General features: G+C 34.2%; 3 protein-coding genes across 5 annotated transcripts; 1 reads left to right on the top strand and 2 right to left on the bottom strand.

Annotated features, from left to right (window-relative positions):
- Window positions 1-1,562: 1,562 nt before the first annotated feature.
- LOC133317147 (glutaredoxin-C6-like) lies at window positions 1,563-2,604 on the top strand. The gene has a single exon (XM_061518980.1). The coding sequence runs from the start codon at window positions 1,716-1,718 to the stop codon at window positions 2,148-2,150; it is 435 nt and encodes a 144-aa protein (XP_061374964.1). The 5' UTR covers window positions 1,563-1,715; the 3' UTR covers window positions 2,151-2,604.
- Window positions 2,605-7,788: 5,184 nt separating this feature from the next.
- On the bottom strand, window positions 7,789-13,588 carry LOC133317150 (probable ADP,ATP carrier protein At5g56450). The gene is made up of 2 exons (XM_061518983.1): window positions 13,002-13,588; window positions 7,789-8,662 (listed from the first exon to the last, which is right to left on the bottom strand). Exons 1-2 carry the CDS (start codon window positions 13,329-13,331, stop codon window positions 8,030-8,032), a joined length of 963 nt encoding a protein of 320 aa, XP_061374967.1. The 5' UTR covers window positions 13,332-13,588; the 3' UTR covers window positions 7,789-8,029.
- Window positions 13,589-16,170: 2,582 nt separating this feature from the next.
- LOC133317105 (fructan 6-exohydrolase-like) lies at window positions 16,171-18,797 on the bottom strand. 3 transcript variants are annotated; one of them, XM_061518927.1, is made up of 7 exons: window positions 18,610-18,797; window positions 18,437-18,445; window positions 17,474-18,333; window positions 17,154-17,315; window positions 16,808-17,046; window positions 16,629-16,719; window positions 16,171-16,534 (listed from the first exon to the last, which is right to left on the bottom strand). In XM_061518927.1, the coding sequence occupies exons 1-7, from the start codon at window positions 18,794-18,796 to the stop codon at window positions 16,328-16,330; spliced, it is 1,755 nt and encodes a 584-aa protein (XP_061374911.1). In that variant the 5' UTR covers window position 18,797; the 3' UTR covers window positions 16,171-16,327. The 3 variants fall into 3 exon arrangements, with proteins under 3 accessions (XP_061374911.1, XP_061374913.1, XP_061374912.1); XM_061518929.1 differs by having other exon boundaries at window positions 18,437-18,477; window positions 18,610-18,667; XM_061518928.1 differs by lacking the exon at window positions 18,437-18,445.
- Window positions 18,798-19,239: the final 442 nt, after the last annotated feature.

Raw genomic sequence — 19,239 nt, 5'->3', positions numbered from 1 at the left:
ATTGGCTTCCATTCCCAACATGGAGCTCCCTGCGTGAAGGAATGGAAAGGACACGATGACAAGGAAAAGTTGAACTGTCTCGAATGATTATGTCATGGGCGTGCTGCACGACCTTCTTTTATGTGTAATGAGAAAAGTTACGGTAGAGAATAATCATAAATATAAAAAATTAAAAATAATGTAAATGAATTATTATTATTTTGTTATATTTAACAAAAGATGGGAAAATAATTTGTTCTTTTTAAAGGACCTAAATTATATCATTTTATCTCATTATAAATATGTGTACTTTTTCTCTTTTCAAAAATTGTTAATTGGTGTAAAAAATATAATTTTAATATTATAAATATATACTCTCTAAAATATATAATTATAAAGAGATAAAATAAAGAAAAAAACGTTTTCCATAAAAGATATACCGATCGGTATTTTTGCAGCACTGCAATATATTTTGCTAGCACACCACCCTCTGTGCATTCACTCCATGTCAGCACGCCCTCCTTTTTACTACACAACATAATGGGTGGTTAACTTTTAGTTACGTCACGTTTCAATATTACGGTTGCACGTCAAAGTCAATGTGACGTCACCACGACATGTTGGTAAAATTTATTAATACAACGGGTATACCCAATTCGAAATATCTGTTTATTAAAATGGATAATTTTTTTTTATTTTAACCTTTATTTTTTTAATTTCCTTTTTATTATAAAGAACTAATTCTCCAAAAGTTTAAGCAAAATGAAAGTATGGTTTATATGTTTTAACACAACCCCTCACGTGAAATTCATTAAGTATAAAGAATGAATAATATACAGATTCACCTATTCATGTTGCAAAAAAAATTAAGAGAAGAATCGAACTCGTAATTTTACGATTACTGAAAGTTTGATATTATATAAAAATCTAATTTAATTCAAAAACTTTAAGTTATTAAATCAAGTTCCATTAATGATTTTATATGCTTTAACATTCATGTTTCAAAAACTTTTCTGATGTAATAAGAGTGCAGTGTAGCCGTTGTAGTGAAAGTTTGCTCCGCATGTTAGAGCAACACGCCATTTCAATTTTCACCCCCACAAAATATCCAGTATCCCCGAAACGGCCACGATCACCTTATTACGTGACCGCAAATTGCATGCCCCACGCGCCTTCTTCGCTCCCTTTTTCTTTCTCTAGTAATAATTCATTCGTGGTCAAGGTCCTTGACAGAATGTAACAACCACTGCCAATGCGATTGAATCTTCAAAGATCTCGTATCCATCCAGGTATATATGTATCAATTGGAATTGATGTTTCGCGATATATAGTTAAAGTAGAAAGATCTGTCCATGATATATATGTATATATATATATACGCTTCTTGTGAAATATTAGTATTTAAAATTGATGAAAAAAACTAAACAAGAAACAAGTTGGCATTAAATAATTTAGATTTTTTTTTTACCATTGTATGTATAGAGTAAAATGGTAAATAAGAAAGAAGAAGAAAGGTCAAAGGTGGTAAATAATGGTAGAAAGGAATGGCATAAGCGTCCGTGGGGTGGGGTAGGATAGTAGAAGGTGAAATAAAGTAGTTAGTGATGTAAGCAAGCACGATCTGCTGCTCTCATTTATAAAATAAAACTCCTCCAAACTGAGTTGTGTTGTGTTGTGTGTTACCATATCCATATCCTTGAGCTTCTTCAGTCTTCACACACTTGTAGGGGGCGAATATGCAAGGTCTACGCCACTGCTCAAACGACGTCGTCCTCCACCTTCACCTCACTACAACCACTGCCACTATGACAAACCCTTCCCCTTCTTCTTCTTCCTCTTGCTCCTCCTTATCCATGGACCTTGACGAATCCACCGAGACCCGCATCCAACGTCTCATATCGGAGCACCCTGTCATCATCTTCACCCGATCCTCTTGCTGCATGTGCCACGTCATGAAGAAGCTCCTCGCCACCATCGGCGTTCACCCCACTGTCATCGAATTGGACGACCACGAGATCGCCGCCCTCCCCTCTTCCTCCGAGGATAACACTCCTCCCCCAGCCGCCTTCATCGGCGGGACCTGCATCGGCGGCTTGGAGTCCCTCGTCGCCCTCCACGTCAGCGGCCACCTCATCCCCAAGCTCGTTGAAGTCGGTGCTCTATGGGTATGATATGATTAATTCATGAGGTACAGCTATATATAGCTATTTCTACGCTATCAATTATAATTATAACTATCATTATTATTTCCAGATAACTAATTGTATAATTAGGGTTCTCTTTCTCTCTGAAATGAAATCTAAATCTGTCTTTTGGTGTTGTAATTGAAATTAGCATAACAGAATTTAGAATCTATTTTTCGTTGTGGTTTCTCTCTTTTGCTTGGCGAGTGAGTACTAGTGAGTCATTAACGAGTCACCGGTGAAATTATGATGACTTCGCGTGAATGATACTCGGAGGCAACACGTGTATAGGAACTGCATCTATATCAGTGGATTGGCCACGGCTTCAACGATTTAGACTCAGGTCCTTAAATTGGGTCCCATTGGCAATTATTAAGCAATCAAGGCTAGTGTAACTTTGTCAGTATGCTTCGGGAATCTCTAAGCTTATCTATTTCTCTTCCCTCTTGTGTAAATTTCTTTCTTTCTTTCTATTATAATTTTCGTCTTGTTTTTGTTTGATTTAAGAGTGGCAATCTGCCGTTGGTATTTAGCTATAGCTTCGATTGGGTGGGGAGTGGGACCATTACAAACATCATCATGGCCGTTCAAATGATCAAGGATGATTTCTTATTACTTTTTTGTTGTCCCCACTGGGGTTAAGACGCTAACGAACAAGAGTTTTCAAACTCCCCAAGTAATTTGGAAAAGATGATGAATGAAGGTTGTGATAGAAAAACATATTCACTGAGGCTTGCACCTCCAATAATTGCCAAATAAACCAACAATATGCTATGCTGAATTTACACGGCTCTTTTTTCTTTGTCCTTATAATCGAATCCCATGGCTGTGGAATTAATATTAATTACAACTTCACCCCCAGCTCATTATAAGATATAATTGTGCTGTTATTATTATCACCCAGAGTCATTTGCATAAAAGGAGTTGGAATCCTCCTGCCCTGCTTCTTATTATTCTCTTTTTCTCTTATTCTTTTTTATCTTTTTTGACTGCATCAGTATAAATTGCCTTTTTAAAAAATATATATATATATATATATATATATAATAATTTTCTTGTTTTGAATGGTAGAATCTTTGATTTTTTCCCCCTTTCACTAAAACCTCACATTAAAAATGACTAAGGGGATCCACAAAATAAAAAAAGGGAATCACCATTTTTTTTTTCGATAACACCAGGGGAAAAATTATCGTTTCCTTGGTTTTGTTTGATCAATTCGCTGAAACAAAAAGTATGTATTAGACTCATTAATTATTATTGAATCTAGTATTCACGAAAGTTAAAAAGCTAAAACGGGGGCAAGGACAATCGCATGAAATTGTTGACATCATGCCAACTGCCAAGAGACAACTTTGATGAGACGGTGCGTGATGGCATCCATAAACCTAAGCTTCTGTCTCAAACTTTCTGGTTTCAAGTGTAAACAACTATGATCTGCATGGATCAAACCAAACCGAATGGTTTAAATGGTTCGGTTGGAAGGTGGTTCAGTTTAGTTCAAAACTGGTTCGTTTCGGAAGTGGTTTAGTTCGGTTCGGAATCGGTTCGGGTCGACCCTCCTTTGAAAAGAAAAAAAATTAAAAAAATTAAAAAATAAAGTTATAAAAATCAATTTGATTCGGTTTGAAAACGGTTCGATTCGGTTCATAAACGGTTTGGTTCGGTTCGGTTTAAAATGATTCGGTTCTTAAATTGGTTCTAAAAACCGGTTCGGTTCATGAAGTGATTTTTTAAAAAATCGGTTCGGTTTATGAACTGATTTTTAAAATCCGGTTCGATTCATGAACTGATATTTAAAAATCGATTATTTTAAAGACGGTTCGGTTCAATTCATGGTTCGGTGATCGATTCATGGTTCGATTCAGTTTTTTTTATTATTTTACACGTGTTAACAACATGACTTTCCTCAGCATTTAGCGGTGTGTTTTCTTCTCTCTTTTTTCACATTATATAAACAAATAGCAGTTTGGTGCTGATTTATTGATTGATAAGCAGGGCATGCCAGAGGAAAAAGTACTGCAAAAACGAATAGTTTACTAAATTTTAGCTAAAATGTGGGGAAACTTTTTTTAAAAAAAAATCATACATAGCGTAGCATACCACAGCATCATATTGGTTTGCTATCAAAGAGGCTGCGAATTTAGTGAAACAAACAAAGCATGGAAGGATCTTTTCCCAATTAAGGAAAACGAGGGAGGCGTAGGGGTGATAATCAAGGGTAAGAGTCTTTAAACCTAACCCCACTTTCCAGTTTCCACCATGTGACCCACTTATTTCTCCTTTGAGTTGGGAAAAGACAGGTGATGACGTCAACCACTACAACTATAACTAAGTGACAATCCGAGAGTGAGAGAGAGTGCGTATTTCACTTTCCAAATTTTAAGCTTTCTTTAATGCAAAATCAGACGTGGCAAGCATGCCATGGCTTTGATTTAAAACTTCGGTGGATCTAATTTAGAATCTTTCAGCCTCACGTAAGCCTAATGATTCTATTTCCAAACAGAAGTATGGACAAGCCACATTCAGCACATAATTTAAGCTTTTAAAGTGCAATTGTGTTTTAAAAAAATGCATAAATAAACAAAATTAGGCAGCCATAATAAATGGCAAAGTCAAAATCAAATGCTCCATAATGCTTGGGCTTTAGGTATTGCACTCTCCTCTCGGAACATAGTCCAAAATCAAAAGTCTCTCTAATTAATAACGTAATATCAGTACCCTTCTCTCAAAGATTAAAAGGTGTGATATACATTTTAACTTTATTCATATATACTCTTTATGGAGTTCCCACCTCTCCTCTTTTACTTTTTTCATCTCATTTGTTGATATTAAATAAGAGAAAAGTATCTATTCTTTTAAATACTCAAACTTAAATTCTTCTAAGCAGTATTATTAAACCCGACTCGAGCATTGATCCGATCGGGTACTGGGTCACTGGGTTATTGGTCGGACCGATGACTCACTGGTCGGACCGGTTGACCCGGATATATATAAATATATAAAATATATATAAATATGAACATGTAAATTCAATTATATTCTCCATATTTAAAATAAATTAAACAAAGTTCACTAAATTTGCTCAAAAACATGAATCATAAATAAATAAAAATCCACGCTATTATTATGTCAATTTAAATTGCAACTCAGAATCTCTATAATATACTTCTCAATAAACATTGAACTCATATTTTTCAATTCAACTACAGTAAAATGACATATGTCACATTCTCTTAATTTATTATTCAGCAAATTACATCAGTATTGGAAGCTGAAATTTGAGGTCATTGTAGAAGAGTATACTAGCAAATAAAATTATAAAAAGTTTTTAAAATGAGTTCTACATTTTTTTCTGACAAGATGAAACAATTTTATTTTATTTTTATTTTTTTAAAATGCATGACCCGACCGAGTCACCGGGTCACCGGGTTTGGCCGGGTCAATACATAACCGGTCAAATGCTTGACCCGAACTGGTCTGATGATCGGTTCACCGGGTCCCGGGTCGGGCCGAGTTTTACAACACTGCTTCTAAGAGAGATAGATATAAAGAAATATGACTTATATCTCTTTGTGTTTATCTCTCTCTTAAAAAGATATAAGTTTGTGTTGTTTAAAAAGACACATATTTTTTCCATTAAATAATCAATTGATCACAAGGACAAACTTTCTTGTTAATTTTAATATACATTCCATTCATTATTACTTTGTCTGAATTAGTATTTTTTTTAAAAATGAAAAATAAAAATAAGCTTATATAAAAAATTGTATAAAATATGACAAAACCTAAATATTTTTTTTATGGAACATTTGATAGAGTAAAAATTTTAAAAGGGCACATTTTTCCCATTAAATAATTTATTGAACACACGACGAACTTTTTTGTTAATTTTAATATACATTCCATTCCTTATTACTTTGACTGAATTAGTATCCTTTTTAAAAAATGAAAAAATAAAAAATAAAAATAAGCTTAAATAAAAAATTGTATAAAATATGACAAAACCTAAATAATTTTTTAGGACGCATTTGATAGAGTATAATTCTTTTTCCTAGTGGAAAAGTTAGTTTCCCAATAATATTAATAAAAAATTGTCTAATAGGCTAAAATATTATCGAAGTTATTAGTTCAAGTTTCGTTAATTGTAGAATATTGATGGAAATATGAAATGATTTAACAAAATTATGCTCTATAATTCTCAATCGACCCTCCAGTCTTGTCAACGCCATTTACCGTTCAATTGATGAATCAAAATCCAATCTTAACGATGATCAACAACTGGGTCTCTTCAACAAAAACACCCACGTACAGAGCAATTTGAGCTATAACCACAATCATGGTGCCTGAGTAGAAATTAAAAGTGGGAACAAAGATAGGATGAATATTCGTCGAGCCGTGATGAGTGAAGATTGGGCGGAGAAGCAAAGCTCATAAAGCACACTTAGCTTCATGCTCCTCAAAGTCAAGTTCTGGAGCAGTATTTTCATCCTCAGAAACAGACATAACCCACTGACCAAGAGCAAGACCCAAATCCGAGTGCAATAACAAGAATTATTATGGCGAGTTGCGAGGACAAAGTTGAGCATTGAAGATATATGGCCAGTTGAATCAGAAAATGAAGCAACCCATTTCACCAAGAAATCGCATAGCTAGCTTTCTTAGTTTTATCTTCAACTCTGGGAACATGAAGAAAGCCCAAATGTATTACGTTGGTGCAGTGGAAGATGTAACCTTTGAGCACAAATCCAAGTCCCCATGTTTTTCTTCATCACCATCTTCGTTTTCAAGGAGGTCTTGCATGAGTAAAACGCCATCTTCAGTAAAAGGGAAGAAGCCTAGCAATAATGGAGTCAAAAGGTGTGAGGTTCTACCTAGATTTTGTGACCCATGGCTGTAGTGGAGAGGAGAGAGAATGGAAAGAGGAACGGATGAAAATAGTACAAAGAAAAAGGGCATTTTTGTCCCAACAAATCTGGTGCATTTTTTCATGGGGTGGGATTTCAAGAATAGCTCCCACTTGGTGGTATTTTAGAATAAGATTCTGCTTCATAATTTCAAATTTTTTCGAAAAAAAATTATCAATCGTTATATCAAACGTCAATAAATAAGATTCTCAATATCAGTTTATCGAAAATCTAAAAAAAATTCTTCTACTAAAAGCTGTATTTACAAAAAAAAAATTAGTTATATTTATATATAGGATAATGTCTTCTTCCTTTTACATGACACAAGCTATTTTCCTACACAAACATGAAAGTGGACCCATCAATTCTTTTACTTTTCTTTTATTTTAAAAATAGTGAACCCCACAATTAATTATCTCTATGACATGACCTAAGAATTTTCCTACAACATAATATTAGTTTTTCCCTTATATATAACATGCATGTATATAATTTTTTACACCTTATTTATGAAAACGTTAACAAAGAGAACAAGGTGGTAAAAAAAATATATAGTACCACGAGCACTTAAAAAACTTCATGCAAGTCTTGTTACACTTGAGTAACATGTAAGGTAACACCACTACTTATGAATTATTGAAAATATACCCAAATCTCAAAAGAAAAGAGGAGCCACAAAAGGAAAACGCTTTTCTATGGAGGTATCCCCTCTCATCATATCTTATTTCTGATCTTACACCGTCTAAAAAATTGCAAAGCAAAATTAGTATAGTGGAGCCAGAAAAGCAACGTTGGCATTAGCATTGGAATGCCATTAAAGACACATTTACAAATGAACAGTAATGGAGCTCATTTGTAGTTTACAAAATTATCCTAAGCCTCAAAAACTATAACAGGTTGATGTAATGAAGTTAAGTACAAGATGTAAAAATGAAATGAATGATCGTAGGTAAGTTGATGCTGTTACAATGGCCCCCAGTTCATGAATTTCTTAACCTCGTCATACAATACTAAGATAGCTGCAGCACCAGTGCTCCTAAACACATTTGACACAGCCCCACGGTAAAATGAAGCCAACCCTTCTGTCCTATAGATCTTCTTCCAGCAGTCCAGGGTGTTATTGTACACTGGCTTTTCCATGCCAGACTGCATCATCATCCTCCTACGAACCGTGTCTAATGGATAAGATATCAACCCAGCAGAGGTTGTGACTGCCTGAGCTACCACCCAACGCTTCCACAATGCCAACTCAGTTTTTGATTCTTCAGACAAGATCTCTTTCATTGTGTCAAAGCCTCCAAAATAAAGGCCCCTGTGTACCACCATCCCTTGTAGAGATGCAGGAAGGCCCCTGTAAATGCCCCGAATCCCATCCTTACGGAATATGGTAGCCAAGAAATGGTAAATGCCTCGAAATTGACGCACTTCTGTCCTTCCAATGTCAGCGGCAAGGCGTGTATGTGCAATGTCAAGGGGATATACCAAAACAAGTGTTGTACAACCGGCCGCAGCCCCAGCAACAAAATTAGCTGATGCACCAGAGAAAAGATTATTATCATAAAAGTTTCCACCTCTTAACATGCTTTTGTAAAGATCCTGTTGACAAAATAAAAGACGATCTATCAAGACTCTGGATTAACTGTAACATTACATATTAAGCTTAATCTTTCTTCAATTATTCGAGTGAATGACAGGAAGAACAACACAGAAATATACATTGTAATATATCAGTTGTGGAAATGAAACTTCTAAAATGTTGCATGTTATATTTCACGGAATGTATAGACAGTGAAGTTGTTCTGCCAGTCATTCACACTTTTACACCTTTGTATGAACCACACATGGTTGAAAAAGCACATAAAGATTAACGGGGAAAAGGAAGGAGGAAATAGCAAAGCAAACAAAAATAAACTTCAAACATTGTGGGAACTCTTCTTTGGAAATTTAATAACTAACCTAGGTTATAGTTTGTAATAGCGGGGTTGGTATTTTTAGAACTTAATTACACTCCAAGTATTCATGTCAACCTTAGGTTAGGACACCAAAAACAAAATTATAAAGCCCACATTTTTAGCTTCACACTAATACTCGGTCATCTTCTGAACCATAAAACCACATCATAGAGATACATTTTTAGCCACATTTCACAAACTTCCGTGCAGAAATTTGTTTTACTTTAGTCACATCTTTACTAATGCATCGTCTTAAACATGAATCAATGCTTAAACCCTCTTCCTTTTGTGATAAAAATACTGCCGTCATTCTAAACCTCTATATTTGCTTTATTTAGGAAGCTAAATCACATTCTTCAACAACAGCAGCAACCTTAACGTGTATTTAGACAGAAAACTTTCAGAAACTTATATGCATTGTAGGGCTCAAAGTTTTAATGTAGGTGACACTATCATGAAAAGTAGTCTTCCCGACCTTCACCCTGCATACCTCTTTAAACAGTTTGATGCTAGAGCTTTAAAGCCTTTTCCAAGTTTTGCTAAATCCGGATCTAATGTAAATTTACTTGATTTGCTTGGTGATATGAATATTAGTCCCGTGTTCAATGTGGAGGATCTAACACCTTTTAGAGACACATCTCAGTCTTCCCCATGTTATCTCCACTTGTTTCTGCAGGTCCAAGAACTTTTCAGGTTCCAAGAGTTCCTGCTGCTGTTTCTCAATTGTCAGATGAGACCGAGGCCATCCTGTATGATGAGTATATCAGCTCTTTCGCTCCTCATTTTCGCCATTATTTCGCAAAGTGAAAAGACTGTTATGCTTCAAATGCTACATGGATAGTTGGTCCCTTTCTTATCCTACCCGTTTGGATCATTATCTGTCTTTTGACTCTCCAGAATAGAGTTATGTTATTTAATTTTGGGCTTTTAATTCTGCAATGATGTAGAATAAATTAGGATTATTGTGTTATTTTTAATCTATAGATTTGATAGTAATTCTGTTGTATAAGATATTGATATCTTTCCTTATTTTTAGGGATTTTATCTTTAATAAGATATCTAATTTAAGAAAATTTATATTTTATTAAGATTATGCATCTAATTAAGATTTATCTAGGATTTTTATCATCTTTGGATTATAAATACCCTTTAGGTGCCTTAAATAACTTAACATAATTGATAATTGATATTTCTTTTATTCAGAGAGTATCTGAATCTTGAGTCGAAGGAGCATTCTAGGTTTATCAGGTCAGGAGGGTACCCTGCCAAGAGAAGTATTCCTGGATTGTCCTACATCAATCTATGTTGCATTACAAGTTCAGAAATACTGAACTGAAGCTACACAAGTCCTTGCATTTTAGTGTCTAGATTATTTTATGGAGAAATATTTATTATATCTGTTATAATATAATTTAAAAATATTGATACAATCATGTAGTATAGGGTTTCAATATTTTTGCACATGCACCCGTACCCACACCATGCATTTGTTAAGAGATCTTACTCCCATCGAAGACTGAAAAGAGGTTTCCAATAAACTCATGAAAAAGAAAAGAAAAATCCTCATAAGAAATTCGGGTCAGTGAGTAATCTCTGTCTCGATGCTGAAAAGGAAGCTGGTCATGCAGAAACATGTATTGGATATCAGACAATTCAAGAAAAAGGCAACAAAGTAATATCTAGTAAAGTTCAAAGGAAGAGGTGTATTCATTAAAACTGGACAGTCCTTGATAGCATCTAAAAGACAGGGAAGGTAGAAAAAGATATCTTATAAAAATAAATAAAAAAATCAATAGAGTACACCATAAATGAGGTGCAGCGCATATCAAGATTTCACTATACTTTTTACTCTCTTCTTTACGGGGTAAGGTCAGATTTCTGCACAGATACTGTAGTAGCTAGAAAATAAAAAATGGAATTACAAGAACAAAAACGAAGAAAAAGGAAGTCCCCTTCTCATATTTAATGGATGAAAGGTGTGGATGCTAGCGCTTTTTACAGTTATGTAAACAGGTATTTGTCAAAATCCATCTTATCTTGTAAATTATACAAGGAGAGTACTGCAGCCAGGAAAATATTTGCCAATCAGAATCTGCAGATTTGAGGGATTTTGGTCCGGATATAAGTACCAAGGGTTAGGAGTAATAAGGGATGAGGAACACTGGCAGGCTAGGATAGTATATGGGTGACACAAACAACAAAAATAAAGGAATAGTAAGAGTTAGGTATAGTGAACTTGATGGATGAGAGAAATCTATTAAAGAGAGAGAACATCAAAAATTATAATGTGTTAAAGGACAAAGAATGAGTTTCCTTCAATGAGAACAAGTATGCTTATTTATTGTTATGGAGGTAAATTTCATTTTCACAAGCATCATAGGTTAGCCTTGCTCTATATGATTTTGACATCTCTGCTTTTGATTAAATTTTGATGTTCAAAATAGGACAAATGTGAAAAATGTAACACCCTCCACCCTCCTTCCTCTCCCAAAAAGGAAAAAAAATGGATGCGTGAATTGGTAGTGCAGAGTCTGCAGACAATGTAAACATATCTTGCACATCAGTTTAAAGGCTAAGGGTAACAAACTTTTATATTTTTAGATATTTTTTCAGACCTGTTGACGATAGTAACGATACATTTAAATTTTCCCCTATACTGCTGTAAATTGTAGATTGTAAATTTAGTAGATAAGGATTCAAAAAACAAAGTCCTTCTATTTCATCTGTAATTGTGAATTTAATATTGAATGAGCAATGATATTAAATCAGGAAAAAGAATAAAGAGTTCAAATAATGGCTCGAAAATTTGACACAAAATAATATCAGAAGTTGTATGGATTCACAAAAACATATTTCTATTATCGTTACATGGCTACTCTTGAGATACTAGCTACAACCCACCAGTTTTGCACATTGCCTCCATCCCAGTTTTTCATAAGATGACAAAACCCAATGGAACCAAATAATGGTGTTTGAACACACAACTCTCTCCATCCCTCTTCTCAAGTCATGACAGTAAAAATTCAAGACATCAGGAAACTAATTGGATTCCATTATTATTATATGGCTACTTTTGAGAGATACAAACTGCTAGTTAATACTCAATATTATACACAACCAACCAGCTCTGCACATTGCCTCTATCCCAGTTTTTCATAAGATGACAAACGCAAATGGATCGAAACAATGGTGTTTGAATACACAATTGATAGATCAAACACCCTTTGTACCTCTTCTTCAAGTCAGGGTAGTATCTTATTATCGTAATTAACTAAATGACATCCTCGATTCAACATCTCACGCCAGAAGTGAATCAGTGATGTGGGAACTAACATGCAAGACCATACAAATTGACACCACAATGAAAGGGCGGGAAGAAAGACAATCATGGAACATGAGTTCCAATGCATAACTTGCACTACTAGGGCTTTTCCATTTCTTCCAAACATATTCAATAACAGGGCATTTACAAGAGGACATCACCCCGGGTTCTTCATTTTGTTTCCGAACATAACATAAATGTTTAAACTAGTCTCTTAGACAACCAAAAAAGTAATAATAAAACACAGAAGGTAAAATACTTGGACAAGTGCAATTTTCTTCAGACTCTGAGATGATATCTGACAACAAATACTCCAAGGACCATTCGACACAAAAGCAGTCACAGAGCCACAACAGAATAGGATAGACTATAGTAATAAAAGGCTGACAACTCCTCCAAATTTTGCTCCAATTTCAATAATACCAGTTCAACTCAGAGATGGTAACATGAACAAATTCACTAATGTCTTGCCTCAACTAATGGGGGAATTTAATGCATAATAATTAATGATATGGTAACAAAATAGAGGCAAAGAAAAGAAATCCAAAGACAGAATATAAATAATATGATGAAGGAAGCAAGCGAAGGTTATGATGAATATAATACAGTATATTACGATACAACATAAGGCAAGAGTAGTAAAGAGGAATTAAGAGCAAACCTTGAGAGAGAAATTGAGTGCGACGGAAGGATAATAGCGAAGAACACTGCTGCCATTGCCACGCCACAAAGAGAGAACGCCTTCTTCCCTGACAGTACGGAGTATGCAATCAAACATGCCCTTAAATTTGCGACGCCCACTTGCAACAATAGCCAAATTGCTTTCCTGGGTTTGCAACAAAAGCTTGGCCCTCTCAATTGGGGCCACAATGGTGTGCACCGCCCCTCCCATCACCGCCCCAGCCATGAGATCGCGTTGGAAGTTTGTCACCCGAGAATTGGGCTTCAAATTCAACCTCTTTCTTTCTGGGTCATCATCCTCACCGCTCATCCTTATCCTTCGATTCACTGCTACCTCCGTTGTTAAGTTACGCCTCTTTTCTTTTCTCAAATTCACAAACTTTGCTCAAAGGGGAACACACCCATCATTCTTTTTTTCTTTCTTAAATAAAACAAAACCCAACCCAACCCAAACAGTGTAATTTCAGCGAGATTGAAACTTGAAAGCAAGCTTATCCCTTCATATAAATCCAGAAAATCATATTGCACAAGTTATTGTCAACATTTAAAAGCGCGGCGACGATTTTCTCACTGTGTACAAAAAGAAAAATAAAGGAAAAACACGGAATCGCTTGTTTTCCAAACGTAGTACCATATGGTTGATCAAGGAGCAATTTCGTTGGTTATTCCATTTGACTTTCCTTGTCGGGGCTGCCATTGATATTTGATAAAGATAGTTTTGTTGTGTACTCTCTCTCTCTCTCTCTCTGTGTCTCTGTCTCTGGTGTATCCACGTGTATCAATCATCTAATATCTTAAAAAGCTTGGAAAACGGAGAAAGAATTCAATCCAAAAATTTTCCACCATTGGTAGCTAAACTAATAAATGTTGTAATAATCACTCATATTAATCATCTACTTTCTAACTTTCTCTATATATTTTTACCACTAATTTCTTTTCTTCTCTTTCATGTTCCAATCCAATGTTCTGCACCGAGGCTTTTAATTCTAGGAATATATAGACATTTGCTTGTTAAAACGTAGAGGTGAAGAATGTTTTTTTTTTTTTTTCTGAATGATGAATTATTAACTGTGAGTTTAATAAACAGTAAACGGAATCATTCCATGGAAAAAAGATGATAAACTAAATAATGAATTAAATTATGGGGAAAAAATAATTCTACTTCGCTCCTTATTTCATGCGGAACAAAATATCAAAATGTAGACCATTAATATAAAAAATTAAGTAAAGGATGTATTGGATTAGGATTTTTTTTAAAAAAAATTGAAATAATTTTTTTAATATATTTTAAAAGACTATTTAGAATTGGAGAGACTTTAAAAAAAAATTAAAATAATTTTTTTTACAATTAAAATTTCATAATATTGAATTTTAAATGATTTTAATAGAATTTATAAAATTTTAAAAAATTATATGAATTTTTAACAAAAATACAAGAGTCAATAAAAAAAGAAATGCAATGATATTAATAAAAAAATAAAATCTAATATAATTTTCTAAATTTAGTGTAATTTAAAAACAAGTTAATTCAAATAAGTAAAGCAAACCAACGTTTAAATAGTTCAATCAACAAGCTTACCAAAAAAAAAAATTAGTTCAATCAACAAACAATAAAAAAAATTGAATAAGCTAATGATTATGTACGAAAAGAAGAAGAAGCATGTGCTCACGAGGGAATTTTATTCTATGTTCGGTTTTTTTTTTTCTTCTCCCTCTCTCTCCTCTTTCTTTCTCTATTTTTTTCTATCTTAGAGGACCAATGGGCCGGGTCGATCACGAGAGCATATATATTTTTGTCTCCAGAAATCGGATACATATACAAATTACAAACGATGCTCAATAAATATGTATGTGCTCTTGTGTGTGTATATATATATATGATAAAGCTTGCCACCAAATTATTAGAATTTTTAATATGTATCATTGCTGCACACAAAGAATATTAGGATTTTATACTCATTATAATCTAAACAATGGGTAAAGGATTTCTCCGGTCAATGGAAATAAGTTATCTCCAGTGAGCCCAAAACGACGTCGTTTTGGGACGGAAATCAATGTGTTTTTGTAATTATAATGTATTGCAGGATTATTTTAATCTTTATCATTATAATTGTTTAATCTTATAACCCAAAACGACGTCGTTTTGAACTCACTAGAGATAATTTTATCTCCGATGACTGGAGAAATACTTTTCCCCTAAACATTATACAAAAGAAAAAGGTCGACGAAGAATGTATATGGTAAGCTTATTAGTTCAATTTCAAATTGAAGACGTGAGCACATACATGTTTATTGTCGACTCTATACAACTCTGTTAAAAAATAATAACGAAGCACATCATTAATCACGAAGGAAGAATACCAAAACCCGATAAATACAGACGATAAACACAACCATTAATCATGAAAGAGGAATATCAAAACCTGAGAACATATATGTGAGTCAAAAGAGAATATAACTTGTCTTTGAAAAAAGGCTAGAGTAGATTGTGAGACACGGCAATAAAGAAATCTCAAGAAATCCTAGGGGTTAGGGTGAGATTGTGAGAGAGACGTCCTATTTATATTTCTCACTAAAAAGTCTCACGAAATCCATACCAATAGAAAATTCATTAAAATTGTCAGATTTTTGAATACCACAAAATTATTTTTTCTTTATTTAAAATTCTTATTAAACTCCAATAGATTTGGACGGACTCTAAAATAATCTTTTAAAACCTTAATCAAATACCACATGACTTTTTTTTTCAATCCTTTAAAATCTTAATTGAATATCAATGCTTTTTTTTTACAAAATTAATCTATTAAAATCTTTTGAAATCTCAGTCCAATACAGCTCTCTAAATTTCAATTAAAATTTAAAGGTAACATAATCACATTTTCATTTACTGATAAAATAAGAAATATTTGAATTAATTTAAAACTTGCAAGGGTAATTGACTTATTGTATTCATTTCAGATAAATAATACATGTTTATTACTTAAATGAAATCCAATCATTTAAATATGAAATTTGGATTTAATAGAAAATTTTAAAGATGAAGTAATATATTAAAAAATAGGTTTAATCAATTGATGACACAATGATGTTACGGAAGCATAAATATGAAAGAAAAATAAATACATATATGAATCACATGTGACATTAGCTCTACTTGCATATATTCTGTCTAGTTAACAAAGGGCATTAGGCCCTTTAACATAATTAACTCTTTTCTATTACTCAGATGTCAAAGAACTTGAACATAATTAACATAATTATGCCCCACGATGCAACTGCTGTTCATAATTTCTTAATCCTGTTCAGCTACAGGCCATAACTTATAGCTTTGTTATGGCCAATCTCCGCTTTCTTCATGCACCAAGCATTCAGTTTCGAGATCACTACACTTCGGGTCCCATTGTTAAACACAAATAGATGGGCGTCTTTGCCAACAGCTAACGAGGGATAAACTCTGCTGGTGATACAAACTCTCCCTCCCTCCCCAAAACTCTCAATAATGGAGTGGTCAATCTGCACAATAAGAACCAATATATTTCAAACTAGCAAACACATGATGAGAGAAGGATGAGAAAGTTAACCATATATAATGTATCAGCATATATACCAAGCTTCTGAGTGAAATCCTTTTGATGTTGGGATCAAAGTCAAAGAAAGTTCCATATGTCGTTTTATCAAGGTCCTTCCGCAATGAAGACCTGTGAAGTGTAAACAATTCTCAACCATTACTGAGAGAGATTCAATCTCAATCTAAATATTTGAAGTAGAGAGAATGTTAGAAACAACCTGCTCTGGTCACTGCACATTAGGCCTATATATTTGTTGGGAACTTTATATATTCGAAAGAACACTGCAGTCTGCTCTCTTAGGTCGTCTGAAGCCAAAGCTGATAAACCAAATGGCCCTATTATGCCACTTCTTGATGCATACTCTTCACTACAGAGTAGTTGGGGATCAACCTCAGTAGCATCTAATGACTCGGCACTTTCTACTTCGGTTAGCTCAAACACTACTTCTACATCAGCCTAAGTAAGATACATGCAAGTTAAATATAATCACCACTAATGTTGTACTTACTCTTAAAATTTATCAAGAAAATTCGGGAAAGCACACACACCATCAGTTTACTTACCTGTGAAGCAGTGATACCTGAAACTTCAAGAATTGATCCACTCACAAGTTTCTCTCCGTTAATACTTTTTTTCTTGCCACGCAGTTTTTCTACTTCTTCAATTGGCCACTGTATCAATCGCTTTCCAGTTTTATTATCAAGCCAAACTTGTCTCGGAATGGCCTGTATAATCAAACAACATTACCATTCATCAATATATGATCCTCCACATTTTAATAATTAGACTTTAGGATAATGAATATAACCTTAGAAACAATTTTAAACAATTTCATTTAATCAGGACTGCCAAGAAGAAAATGCCAATTGTGGAACTAAGATACCTGTAAACCAGCCCATCCTTTCATAATATCATCTTGTGCAGTGTCAGATTCGTTTACCCAGCCCCACAATATCCTCCTGTTCTTGGCATAGTCAAAAAATGTCTTGGAAGCATAAAATTTACCATAGTCGTACCTTAAGTCCAAACTAGTTCCAATAAATTCAGTATCAGCAATAAATTTTTCCTGATCAGGGAAATATGTACCCAGAAAATAGTAGTCATGCTGTCTTCTTAAGTACCCTATCTTCATGACATGTCTAACACTTGAATTTTGGACAGATGTATCGACCCCAGTTGTGCCATTGGTGGACACAGGAAAGAAATCTGGGCATTCGCATACCCCAGTACCATCTGATGCATAAAATGGATTAGGATCTACCTTCCAATTAACAAAATCCTCACTTCGGTAAAGAATCGCTTTCCCTTCATCACCCTTTTGAGCACAAATGAGTACCCTCCATTTTCCATCCCTTCCCTGCCAAGCAGTTGATGGGTCTCTGAAATTGTCCACTTCAACTCCACTAGGTGGAGTTATAATGGCGTTTTGAGTGTGTTTGACCCATTCCCTTAAGAAAGGATCTGATAGATTCTTTGGCATAGCCAAGTTCTGAACTTGATAATTGTTTTTAGCAATCCCAGTATACATGATAACAGGCTTATCATCTGGAAGGATTGTGGCCGAGCCAGACCAGCAGCTATTAATGTCATATGGCTCACTTGGTTCAATAGCTATGTTCAGATGAATCCAATTGATGAGATCATAGGATACAGAGTGAGCCCATACTATACTATCGCCAAAGGTCGCTGCATAAGGGTTATGTTGGTAAAAAAGATGGTAAACTCCTTTGTAGTACATTGGTCCTGTTATAGGTAAAATCAACATTAGCCATCAGATCATAATTTTGCTTCTTTTCAATGAATTAAGGGAAACAAATAACTAATAAGATAAATTTTGCGGGCTTACCATTTGGATCTGCATAATGAAGATATCCGTGTTCAAATTTTCTTCAACAAAACGGGTCAAATGATAGAGAAAATAATTAGTTAGTCATAATCGATGAAATAGAACATAAGGAACAGAGATACTTGAAGAAGTTTGAGAGTTTTAGTGATGAAAGCATGTTGACAGAGTAATACCGTTCATCCAATTATGTGGGGGCTGAAAGTGATAAGAAGTTCGATAAGGCTGTTTTTCAGGTATCTTGTACTTTATAGAATTCATGATGTGTGGCGATGGTTCGATTCCAATTCCAGTGTTTGTCAGAGAAGTTAATAACACCAGTAATAGTAGTGCTGCAGATATCTCCATGATGCCGTTCCTCATTTGTTTTCTAAGCAAGCCAATACAGAACTAGAATCCCGTACAAAAAAGAAACAATTCTCAGCTTTCCCTTTCTTTAACTTTTTTTCTTTAACTTTATTTAGGCTGCAGTTGATCCATATTGAGATATAGTACACGTATAAAAACCCAATACAACACAATTCAATTGGGTCATTTAACAATTTTTTTTTTGTTAGTTGTTTGATAATTAAGGTAGAAGACTTAAAATTTTGTGATATTCGTGGATAGAACAACACAAATACAAAATTTATTATAACATTATCTGTGTTGTATATTATTTTACCCATAAATAAATTGAGATAATTATAGGTTAAATGAGTCAACCCACGTATTGAATCCATTTTGCCGCTTCTATGTGAAAGTGAGGTGTGAAAAAAAGTCACACCATAATTGCTCTATCAAACTGGTAAGTACGTGGTTTAAAA

The sequence above is a fragment of the Gastrolobium bilobum genome, unplaced genomic scaffold (assembly GCF_033153095.1).
Source record: "Gastrolobium bilobum isolate Gb01-03AN ecotype WA unplaced genomic scaffold, APGP_CSIRO_Gbil_v1 utg5255, whole genome shotgun sequence".
Taxonomy (NCBI): domain Eukaryota; kingdom Viridiplantae; phylum Streptophyta; class Magnoliopsida; order Fabales; family Fabaceae; genus Gastrolobium; species Gastrolobium bilobum.
Note: the sequence above shows the minus strand (reverse complement) of the source record. Positions and strands in the feature narration are given on the sequence as shown.

What these genes read in the sequence shown, in the direction of transcription:
- LOC133317147 (XM_061518980.1), top strand. Translation starts at nt 1,716, where the DNA reads ATGCAAGGTCTACGCCACTGCTCAAACGACGTCGTCCTCCACCTTCAC.
- LOC133317150 (XM_061518983.1), bottom strand. Translation starts at nt 13,331, where the DNA reads ATGAGCGGTGAGGATGATGACCCAGAAAGAAAGAGGTTGAATTTGAAG. An exon ending in CACTCAATTTCTCTCTCAAG is followed by an intron (nt 8,663 to 13,001) that starts GTTTGCTCTTAA and finishes TTTTGTCAACAG; the next exon opens with GATCTTTACAAAAGCATGTT.
- LOC133317105 (XM_061518927.1), bottom strand. Translation starts at nt 18,796, where the DNA reads ATGAGGAACGGCATCATGGAGATATCTGCAGCACTACTATTACTGGTG. An exon ending in AAGGATGGGCTGGTTTACAG is followed by an intron (nt 17,316 to 17,473) that starts GTATCTTAGTTC and finishes TTGATTATACAG; the next exon opens with GCCATTCCGAGACAAGTTTG. An exon ending in ATGTGCAGTGACCAGAGCAG is followed by an intron (nt 16,720 to 16,807) that starts GTTGTTTCTAAC and finishes TACACTTCACAG; the next exon opens with GTCTTCATTGCGGAAGGACC.